The 11,627-nt window shown below is 32.5% G+C and overlaps 2 protein-coding genes across 2 annotated transcripts; both read left to right on the top strand.

The window, feature by feature from the left end:
• Positions 1 to 2,804: 2,804 nt before the first annotated feature.
• On the top strand, positions 2,805 to 4,665 carry LOC139896317 (uncharacterized). The gene is made up of 3 exons (XM_071878939.1): positions 2,805 to 2,891; positions 2,999 to 3,087; positions 4,329 to 4,665. The coding sequence occupies exons 1-3, from the start codon at positions 2,850 to 2,852 to the stop codon at positions 4,474 to 4,476; spliced, it is 279 nt and encodes a 92-aa protein (XP_071735040.1). The 5' UTR covers positions 2,805 to 2,849; the 3' UTR covers positions 4,477 to 4,665.
• A 1,601-nt stretch (positions 4,666 to 6,266) lies between these two features.
• LOC139896316 (cyclin-B1-2-like) lies at positions 6,267 to 9,951 on the top strand. The gene is made up of 4 exons (XM_071878938.1): positions 6,267 to 6,483; positions 6,590 to 6,690; positions 9,475 to 9,572; positions 9,673 to 9,951. Exons 1-4 carry the CDS (start codon positions 6,358 to 6,360, stop codon positions 9,771 to 9,773), a joined length of 426 nt encoding a protein of 141 aa, XP_071735039.1. The 5' UTR covers positions 6,267 to 6,357; the 3' UTR covers positions 9,774 to 9,951.
• Positions 9,952 to 11,627: the final 1,676 nt, after the last annotated feature.

Genomic DNA, 11,627 nt, shown 5'->3' with positions numbered 1-11,627 from the left:
TTTATTATTTAACTTATCTTTTTATCCACATCCTCATCATCTCTTGTTAGTCATCCCCAAATTAAAAACCCAAATTTTATTTTATACTTCTATAAAATCAAGAAATCAAATTAAGGAGACAGAGAATAAAATGAATAAAAAAATCATTAATTAATAGATGTAACATAAAAATAGTTCTTTCAACTATAACAACACTCTAACTAAAAACCACATCTGGATCACAGCTCGTAAGCAAATTATAAAATCAGATAAACAAAAGTTTTATTTTATCTCTTGTTCCTCCGCCAGATCCTACAGCTGAAGCAAAAGCACGGAGACAGAGAAAGAAGAAAGCTTTGTTAAACCTCAGAACAAAAATGATTAAATTAAGGATCTGAAGGTCAGTCAAAAGTGATTAAATTTGTTGAAGGTCAAAAGAAGAAAGCAAATATGTACAGATTTGTAAGGAGCCGATTTGTAAGGAACAAAAGAAGAAAGCAAAAGCAAAACCGATTTGTAAGGAACAACTGATCTTTGGATTTGTTCTCGATTCCCCATTTTTTTTAAATGGGCTCTAGATCCGATCTGTTCCGTTCCATAATCGAGATGGAGCAGTTCTTTGTTGAAAAGTTGATATCTTGAAACAAATTAAACAATGTTGTTACACACTCCCTGCTCTATATGTATTACCAATTTAGAAACCCAAACAGTGGTGGATTATCCGTTCTATTTATAGATCTTAAAAGTGAGAAATTAGTGTTTTTTGATTTGATCCGTGGTGATGGTTTCTGGATTCCGACGAGATGAGGTGGTGGTAGTGGTGGATATATTTGTTCAAATCACTGGTGGTGGTGATTGTTGAATTTAGAGGTGGTGGTGAATGGATTCAGAGATGGTGGTGGTAGTAGATTAAAAGAATTAATTAAATAAAATAAAAGAACAATAATAACAAAGACAAAAATACCCCCACATGATATGCATGTGATAAGAGGTAACGGATTAATTTGACAGCAATTAAACGGGAGGACGAGGAATATATAATTTTGATACTTTAAGAACGAGGGATGCACAAAAAAAGAAAAATGACATGGAATCAAATTAGATGTAAAGTTCAGGGACGAGGAATGAAATTTTGTCTATATGAAAATACAATTATAAAAAGGTGTAATCATTTGCATTTGCATGAGTAATGTATTTTACATTTGTAAGTAGTATAAGTTTTAACAAATGCAATTGTGTAATCTTTAAGATTAGTTAGCCACACATATTTGAGCTACTTTGGTCTATAATTTTAACTACTTTTGACCCTTAGTAGTCAAGTTCCGTCACTAATTTATATGTATATTACACATTAATCATGTGCGTACGACATATTTTGTTGGTGATTTTAGTGTCATCCAACATTCATTTTATTTAATTGGGATTTACTTGAATACAAGAGTTAGCTAGTTATACTTAACAATGAGTTCGGAGAGTGTGGAATACACGCCCGTAAGAGTTGGCTACTAACTATCGCGTAATTGCGGGGATCAAGGGGGCTGCGCCCCGAAACCTCAACCGAAATACACTATATGTTATGAAAGGAAAGTGTATTAAGCCAAGTGTTGTAAACAGTTTTTCCCGGCCATTATGAAAGGTTACATCCTTTCAAAAATATAACCGTTTCATATACAGTTTTCACATCCGTTTTTGGTACATTTTTGCATTCACAAAAACTACAGAAACACACAGATTCTCTTTGATACATTGATTAGTGATTTCATTGCGAAAAACACTAATTGTTTTCTTGTCTTATCCCTATAGAGATTTCGTGAAACCAAGACAATTATTGGGTCGAAATACTTTATAGACAAAGTGAATACACGATTCAAGAATCAATCTGGACAGTCAATTCATACTCAATTTCTAACATATCTGTGCATACTTGCGGTTTGCACATATATCTGCGCAATATAGCTCAATAAAAGGCTTTGAGTCGCAGGTTTACCGTTAACGGTTACACTCTATTTCGTTACGTTGTGCACGCGCAATACCCATGTGGCTCCGTAATAATTGTGCATGCTCTTTAGCCGGTTTAGATAGATTTTATCTAAATATGGTGGAGATATTTTCCTAATTTACAACCATATATCGTAGGAGGTAGTTATGAAAATGATATGGCCACAAATCATTCTAGAATTAGAGGTTGACTATAAACAAAAATCTTAGAGTTACAAAACCCACAAACAATCATCTAGCAAAGGTTATGTCAGATTTGAAGAACATAACTTTCTCTTCAAAGGTTTTCATGGTCATTTTTCATAAGGGTAACCTACAAACCTTTTTGGACCATTGAACGCCGATATGCTTTCAATGATGGATTCAACATTCAATCAACCATCAAGATCGTCATTTTGATTTGGATTATTTATAGTAACCGGACTGGAGAGTTAAATTATGAGATCCTTAACCCTATTGCACTCAAAGATGTATGTACCCTTCAGTAAATATATGTTTGATCACACGTAATCATGTTTATATACAGTATAAGATAACATAACGAGTGAAGACGAAACCATTTGCCAACTGAACCTTTATGTCTAAGAAGCCATTTCTGGACGGTTAATATAAACAGAATATTCCCCGAATAATCATCCAAGTTGGACAACTTGGTGCACTTGACTTTATAGAATTTGTAATATGGGGTAGTAACTTGATACATCTAAAAAGATGAAGGGGGCGAATCAAAACATCTGCCCTGAAAAAGTTTTCCAAGTAGTGTTTTTTTATATAAAGTACTGTAAATATTAAGAATTAAGAATAATACTCCGTAATTCCTAATTCGCCAAAACTGCACACCAATTTTCACATTTTTACTTTTAGTCAAACAGATGGCGTCTTCTTCAACGTTCAAGCGTTGGTTGAGGCCTGAGGTTCGTAAATTTTTATTTTATATTTATATATACATGATACATTATTGATTGATTAAACGATATTATAATTATGTGAATCTGAGTGATAGATCTGATGGTTTTGATAGGTTTATCCTTTGTTTGTTACCATGGGTTTAGCTGTTGGAATCTGCGGAATGCAATTAATTCGCAATATAACCGGTAATCCTGAAGTCAGGTGAGTATTATAATATATTATTATTGCAAATTTGTTGTAACATATTGGAGTATCTTAATTTTGAGGGTTGTAGAAGCTAGATTTAGAATCGGATGATTAGTTGATTAAATTTAGGGCTATTTAAATGATGTCACATTTATGCTCCATATTGGTTTACTGGATGAAATAACTACATACCTTGGAGAATTATAAATCATTTTTGTTTCAAAACCCTAGAAAGTTGTTTGGTGAAAGTTTAAATGGTGGCTGTTTGTAACATATAAAAACAGTTTCTTGAAAGTTATGAGTAATTGCAAGTGGGAGTAGTATTTTCATGGACATTAAAATTGTTGATTGATCTGATATTTAAATTTGGAATGTTAAGGGTTATCATGGATGAAAATGTACAAATATTGTTTAATCTTTAATGAACTTTCTAGTTCCCTTGAATTCATCTGAAGCTAAAGGGAATTCAAGTACTCAAAGTGATAGTACTTGTAGTATGCCGTTTATAGTTGTTAATAAGTATATATGACTGATAAATCACAGGCATAGAGTGACAGGTTAGGCTTTTCTGATAACAAAATATAGTCAAGTTAGGAACTTGGTGACGCTTCAGTAGAGAACGTCAAATAATAGAGCTCAACGAGTGATATACGGTGTCACCCATTTGAAACATGTGTCAAGAAATATATAACCCTTTTCATTACTTGGTAATTTATCAGGACATAATCCCATCACACAAGCTAAAATACTTTAGTTGATAGGTCGTGAAACTTAGTAGGAAGAATAATCAGTCTTGGTCTAGTAATTGGACAATACGTCAATACTTAGATGTATTTTGACCTATGCATTTATTTTGATTAACGTATTATATTGATGATAGTTCATTTACTAAATGACACATTTTCATATGCTAAGTAATTCTCAGTTATTCAAAATATATGCCAATATTTGCACACAAGAATAAAGTTTCATGCTTTGACAGTCCAATGTTTCCACGTATTTATGACAATCCAAAGTTTGAAAATATATGTTAACGGTTTCAGAGTATAGGTCAAACTTTACATCCTTGCTGACATGATTTATAGTTGGTCTGCTCATAGGTCCCAAAAGTGTTGAACATAAGAGACCTTATGATTGTAAGCATTTGTTGGTGCCTAATTAAGCTAATGAACACGCTAGTAATTGTTAATTGTATTCTTGAATTTTTTTTGTAACAATTTTAATCAAGTGTAAATGTTTATAATTGGCATGTATAGAGTGACCAAGGAAAACAGAACTGCTGGTATATTGGATAACTTTGTGGAAGGTGAAAAGTATGCGGAGCATACAGTAAGAAAGTTTGTTCGTAACAAGTCTCCACAGATCATGCCATCTGTCAACTCGTTCTTCTCAGATCCAAAATGATGCACTTATATCTGATTTCAAAATCAACCTGATTGGTTGTGACATATTGCTCTAACATTCATTCAAGATTTAAAACCAAAATGCTGTGATATAACATTTTTACTGTGGATCACCTTGGTGGGTGATATGATTCCTTTTCTCCAGAATAATTTACTCTACTGATATGCAATAAAATGTCTTGGCTTTTTTTGTGATCTATAACAATGTATGTCTCTGTCTGCTAACATGGCCTTTATCTGATGTCGTATATATTATATTTATTATTTATATCTATTATATATCATATAAACCACCAAAGAACGCCGTTCTAAGAGCTAAATTAATTATCATATGAATCTAACTTGTCAAATGACGTTTTCTAAATGAGTCATATACTCGTCCATTAAACTGTACTTATCAAATGATCTTTTCTATGTTAATTTATCGGTTTCATGTCAATACAAATCAATGATTTTGATGTACTCCGTTATAAACAATGCCTCTTTAAGCAATTCATATAGATTAGTGTGGTTATGTGGGGTCTAGCAAGGTAGACAAGAAGTGTGGTTGGGCAATGGTGGTTCTTCGGGTGTGGCAAAAGATAATATGGGGTGTGGCAAAAAGATAATATGACTGATGAGCCTTTTGCAGTTTTTGATAAGATGATGATGTGTATGGCAAAAAGCGAACTGATCACGTTTAGTATTATTAAATTCAGTGAGATCCGTGTACTTCGGTTATGAATAAGAATCAGCAAAAATGAAAGAAAAAATTGGTTCAAGGTGCTAAAATGGAAGAGTTCGGTGTGTTTATAAAGGACATTTGAATCTTTTTACTTCAGTTTCATGTTTTCTAACCGACTTTTGAATTCGTGGTTCGTGGTAGTGGTAGTATTTAGTTTGGTTTGTTTCGGTTTAGGTTAGATGATGCTCGGTATTGATAGTTCGAACATTAGTCGTTTTCTAGGTATGAGCCTCATCGAGGTCTTCTCTTGTACTTCTTGTTGAATCAGTTTTCTTTTGAAAACGTTTTTCGTTTTTATAATAGTTCTCGTTATTTTCTGCAAAAAAAAATATAGATTAGTAGATATTGGCTAAAGAGTTAGGCCAATGCCAACAACGGCACCATGTGTCATCAAGGACAACTGATGGCATCTTCTCACCTTAATTCTCATATTCACAGTGGTGATAACGTAAATACCCAAACTTTGAGGTATTTTGATAAATCGATTTTTTTTTTTTTTTGTGAAAAACTTTTTTTATTATTTATTTTATACAATTTTTTTTACTTCATTCCCCCCCCCCCCCCCCCCCCCCCCCCCCCCCCCCCTCCTTTATTTTCATTCATTTATTTTTTAAACAGTTAGTTAACCGACATTTAACCATTTTTTAATTGTTAAATTAATCGACCGTTAATTAAAAAATAACCGCCTCGCAACAAAATTGTTTTTTTATAACTTTCTTTTTTCCTTCTTTTTTAATTTCTTTATTTTTTTATCGTTTAATTGCTCAACCTTTACCTATTATTAATTAACTGAACATTAAAGGACGAAAACAACCTCGCATCGAATCACGACTTTTTATCCTCATATTTTCCATTTATTCATAGGATATGTCAATCTACCTGGACTTTTGGATGTTAAGCCCATTAAGAAAAATATTAGTAGGCTTCAACACGAACAGTGATCTTTCAACACGAAAAATATTAAGCCCATTAAAAAAAATGCTGATCTTTCAAAAAAGGCTTCAACACGACTGGCCCAATATATTTATACTCATCAATAGTCTTCACACTGTCTTGTTTGCAAAGTTATCTTTGGGGGTATTTACAGGGGAGCTATCATCGTGTTCTTCCTAAATTAACAACGAACAGTGACATAACAGGGAAAAAAAGGACCTAAAAATGGATTCATCAAAAACAATTGAACACGAGATCGGAGGTCTAAAACACGACGCACTTCGTTTCGGGCTTCATGGCGTCAAAAGTGACATAATCGGATCTCATCCTCTTGAATCCGCCTTTCAATCGGTACATATATATTTGAATACATACACATATATCCTGCATCTATAACTAGGTTATTATATGAATTATAAATTAGATAACTTTAATTTAATTAATCGAATTTGTTCAGGCTGTTATGAGAGAAGAGCAGATGAAGAGGAAAATGCTTGCAAACACTTACGGTTCTGCGTTTCCGTTGAAACAGGAGTTTGATCGAAAAGTTCTTTCTAGGTATTTTTTTATTTAATTATTATTATGTTCTGATTTAATGATTTATACTGTTTGGTGTATCTAACGCACTTTGAATAATTGAAATATAAATGTAACTAGGGTTTTAGTGCTTTATATATTTGGTTAGTGCTCTTAATCAATCAGTTATTATTAGTATTAATATTAATATAAGATTGTTCAGATCAGTGTTTCAATTGAGTGTATTCAACTTGTAGCTTTCTTTACTCATTACTTAATGGCACGCCTTACCAATGTAGCTAAAAAGATGGTTCTTTTAGGTATTGATAATGAAATATTCATTTATATGTGTTTACGAATGTGAAGATTGATGTTGCTCATTCAAAGTAATGGGTGGACATGGAAGTTTGTTGCAACTAGATTATTTTCTTTAAACGATTAAACTCGATAATTGGTTTTTTTTTTTTGGTTATGTTTTGTGCTTTTACCCAAGACGTTGTGATAAAGATTTTATTAGCTTCTTGCGTTGAGACACACACTATTAAGTGGATATTGGTGAGGTTCTAAAACCTTAAGTGTTTGGAAATAGAGAGGCATAAAGTTAGTATGTTTGAATAGATCTTGAAATTGCATTTTACTTGGATCTAGTTTGTAGTTGTTTGTGGCTGCATATTTTGTAGGCATATTCTTGCAAACATTCAATATTATATCAATATCCTTGTTTACTTAATATCTTTTCAAAACTTCAATTTACTCATCTAAACCAAAACTAATAATTAAGTCATTTTTAATACTCAAAAGTCATTCTTTAATATTACATTAATATAATATTATTATACAAGTTAAATCCCATTTCTACCCTTCTTTTAAGCATAATTCTTAAAATTCCTTGCGCAATGTGACATATGTGCAGGTCATTAGTTGATCATCTGACTGTTCCTAAGGAGGTCTCTTCTTCTATCCGTTTACATGTTTTAATTTTGAATGGTCATTAGTTGATCATCTGATCATCTGACTGTTCCTAAGGAGGTCTCTTCTTCTATCCTTTTTAACCGTTCTGTATCATGACTGATTTTCAAATTTGGGGTTATGATGATTTATAGGGTTTCAATAGTATTTCATAGGCCCAACGTTTGGTTTTGGCATACTCGTTATTCATAGAGATATCCGTATCTATGACGGGAGTAGTAATCAGCAATTTTATTGGATTAATATTTTGATAGATGATATAAACATTTTCAAATATAAAATATCAAATACTGTAATAGTTTTGAATTGGGATTTATTTTATTAAATCTTTGTTAGTATATTGCTCTACTTGTAAAAGGTTTAGAAGGAAGAATCAAGAATTGGGTAAGGAATGCTTCATTTTTGCTTTAGATACTATTGAATGATTACAATGATTTACTTATTATTTTTTTATACTTTGAGTTTGAATGATTACAATGATTTATTTATTATTAAATTGATTATTTGGATACAGAGATTTTGTACATTCAAGTACATGGGTCTAATATTAGATCTCTAAATGTACCACTTTGGACTTTAGAAGGTATACTTGATACCTGGAACTGTCTGGCTTTGCCTTTATTGCTTTTCATCTATTAGCCTGTCTAAACTAGTTTGGGATGAAGAGTAGTTAATTTTCGTGTTGCTTTTAATTTGGATTGAACTTGTGATTTTTTGTAGATAAGTTTTGTTGATTGTTTGAGTGTGTGTTTGTGTATAGAAATTCTAATGTGTTGATTTTGCTTGAAGCAAAGATATGTTGATGACTTGATGGTAATACCAGGAACATGACAGGAGACGATGCAATGCCTTTAACCCTGCAATTTAAAACTCCATATGTTGTCATTAAATTCATACTTCTAAATTTCATGCTTTTACGATAGACTTATGTTGCTGATGCACATGACAGCTTTATGATGTGACAACACCAGTTTATAAGCAGAGCCTTTTTTGCCTAAACTTCTATATTATATTTGACTTAAGAATAAATACCCGTGGAATTTATTCCGATAAGCCGGGTTGCCCCATGGGAGGTTTTACCGACCATATTCAGGATCCAAGTCCGACCCGCCTGCCCCTCGGGATGGTTTAAGGTTCGGATCCCTGTAATATGGTTCGGGTTTCCGCCCGAAAGCGCGTGTGTGTGTGACAAATGAGAGTATTCGATGCCAACTATTGCCTTTGAAAAAAAATTATACTCCAGTTGTGGATCAAGGGTTAAGACTTTAAGAGGTTATATATCGTGTCATCATTTCTCCTAATTTGTACTTGCATTATTGATTTGTTGTTTTTGGTACAATTTATATTCTATTTAGTAAAAGTAATGTATTGATCTTGATTTGATCATATTTCCGTAAAAAGGTATATTTTATATGATTCTTATCTACTTAATTCATATTCATATGCAATTATAGTACTTGCACTTAGAGATGAGTTGCATCTTTCCATCTAGTATGGTTACAATTACATACATAATTGTGCAATAAACTTGGCCCAGCTTGGTATTTTTCCGAAATTTATGCTTAAGTTTGTGTCACATTTAATGCTGTCAGATCTTTAATATGGACGTAGTTAAGATTCTTCTGCCGTTCTTCCTCACCTAGTAATAAACGGATATTTTAATTAAGGAAAATCTTATGCTTCATGTAACTAGGAAATAAGATTTTGGGTTGTTTGGTGAAAATGGCAGTTATTTATTTGAAAATTCCAACTTGTTAAATAGATTTAATCTAGTAGCATGCATATTATATTTTGTGAAATCTTTGATGATCACTGTAGGAGATACTTATATTCTTTATTTGTTTTGAGCTTTTTTAGATTTCAACGGCCCCCTGGGCTTATACCGTCTTCCATGCTTGGATTAGAATCATTAACAGGTGCTTTGGACGATTTTGGTTTTGAAGATTACCTCCAAGGTAACAACAATATAGAAGCATATTAATCATTTGTGAACTTTTGCTGTTTGGCGTTGACTTTTGTTTGGTCTTAATTTTGGCATTCATTATTTTCTTGTAGATGTTCATGACACTGAAACATTGCGCGCCCCTGACATGCACCATGGAATGGAAGTTCGTACCGGGCTTTCGAAGGGACCAGTTCAACCCAGTTTCATTTGAATGCACAATGTACTGCTGCTTTTAAGGTTTTCAATCTTTGTAGACATTCGTGTTTTGATTATGAACATGAGCCTTAACACCTGGGTCTTGAATCTGGCTTATTTTCGTTGCGATCTCTACCATTATTAGATGTATGTTAAACATGTTTTTACATATTATTGATATGTACTTTCTATCACATTAGATCACCTACTATGAATAAGATACATTCCATCACCTAAAAAATAATATAGTTGGTCTATTATAATAGAATGGAAGGTGATCATATAATTATGAGATAAAATGGTGCAATTGACACCACGGAAATTAGGTCCCGATAGGAAAACATATTTATTAAAAAGTTACAATTTCAGTCTCGAGATATATAATATCTACATTAACGGTCATTATTTTAACGCTAACAGGACGGAAAGTGTAACTGATGTTATGTAGAGGGCTAAACTCAAAATATGAAATGGGTACATGAATGATGAAAAAATGGGCCAGGAACATATACGTGCAACCTTGGTTAAAAAAAAAGGTGGATAACCAAAGTGATCTCCAAATCAGAAAAACACCAGCACTGCCATCTTTGAGGATCAACTGAGCACCATCTATTATTAGTGCTCCTTTTTCTATTTTTTCCAAACATTATTTTCACTTTATATCCCTTTAAAAAGCACACATGTCGTATTAGTCCCAACTACTTTCTTTTACAAAAGAAGTTCGACCTTTTATTTTTTTCATTTAAATCGAGTTCCATCTTAGATTACTTGTTAGCTGTCGTTATCAGTTTGTATCGTCGACTTAGAAATATATTTGTATGTTTACAATGATTAGCTGTGTTTCAGATACTAATGATTTACGATTTATTAACTATTAACGATGTATATAATGACATTTGCTTATTAATCTGGAATTCAAAGAATCAACATCAATAACACTTAATTATTATTATTATTTTTTTTACCATTAAGTTCTGGATTGATAACCTATCTGTGTAGATATATAACGTTTGTTCTAGAAAAATTCGCACATAAATAACAATGTTTATTTTATGCGCTAGATAAATCGACCAAATAACTATTAAAGTACAGTAGTAATCTAACCCCTAAACGCGAGGCAATTGCAGTAATGTCGCTAGATATAAAAAAAATCATGACTACGTCCGTGTTAATCTTAGTTACGAGTTAACAGTAAGTTTCAACGTCGACCAACCTTTTAAAATATGATTAATTATAACTTGGGATGAGCCTCGTTTACTTCACTCAAACTTTTCAAATATAAGTATCTATTAAACACATAAATTTATAATTTTACATATCTATATATACGAGTCTTTGTATTTACGTATCTTCAACATGTCGTAGTCTCAAGTGAGGGTGTAAATTAAATGAGTTGAGCTACTCGCGATCTACTCGAGCTTGACTCGTTAAATACTCGATTCGAGTCGAGCCTAAATGAGTTCGAGCTCTAGCTTAAACATATTTTGAAGTTCATTTAACAAACGAGCCCGAACTCGGGTTACTCATCTCGAGCTTAAACAAGTTCACGAGCCTCAATGACTTTTTCATTAACAATTGTAATTTTTTAAGTTCTATCTTAATTTTATTCATGAAAGTATTTTATTTTAATTTTTTTTTCTTTGAGTTCGCAGAGAAAACTTCTCGATTGACAACTAATTGGATCTCCACTAGCGAGTAAACTCTTAATTGACGAGCGCCCTTATAATGTTAGAATGTTAGACGGTAGATTTGTGTTAATTTAAAGAAGTTATGAGTGTCAAGATAGCCGTCATTCAATAGTTGATTGGGTTATCCGCACACAGTGTTGGTGTGCACTAGACATAAGGTAGTGCACGTTGCGCATATGTTT

The sequence above is a fragment of the Rutidosis leptorrhynchoides genome, chromosome 3, assembly GCF_046630445.1.
Source record: "Rutidosis leptorrhynchoides isolate AG116_Rl617_1_P2 chromosome 3, CSIRO_AGI_Rlap_v1, whole genome shotgun sequence".
Classification (NCBI taxonomy): Eukaryota; Viridiplantae; Streptophyta; class Magnoliopsida; order Asterales; family Asteraceae; genus Rutidosis; species Rutidosis leptorrhynchoides.
The sequence above is the reverse complement of the archived record's forward strand: the minus strand, read 5'-3'. Positions and strand labels throughout refer to the sequence as shown.

What these genes read in the sequence shown, in the direction of transcription:
- LOC139896317 (XM_071878939.1), top strand. Translation starts at nt 2,850, where the DNA reads ATGGCGTCTTCTTCAACGTTCAAGCGTTGGTTGAGGCCTGAG. An exon ending in AGCGTTGGTTGAGGCCTGAG is followed by an intron (nt 2,892 to 2,998) that starts GTTCGTAAATTT and finishes TGGTTTTGATAG; the next exon opens with GTTTATCCTTTGTTTGTTAC. An exon ending in ACCGGTAATCCTGAAGTCAG is followed by an intron (nt 3,088 to 4,328) that starts GTGAGTATTATA and finishes TGGCATGTATAG; the next exon opens with AGTGACCAAGGAAAACAGAA.
- LOC139896316 (XM_071878938.1), top strand. Translation starts at nt 6,358, where the DNA reads ATGGATTCATCAAAAACAATTGAACACGAGATCGGAGGTCTAAAACAC. An exon ending in GATCGAAAAGTTCTTTCTAG is followed by an intron (nt 6,691 to 9,474) that starts GTATTTTTTTAT and finishes GAGCTTTTTTAG; the next exon opens with ATTTCAACGGCCCCCTGGGC. An exon ending in TTTTGAAGATTACCTCCAAG is followed by an intron (nt 9,573 to 9,672) that starts GTAACAACAATA and finishes ATTTTCTTGTAG; the next exon opens with ATGTTCATGACACTGAAACA.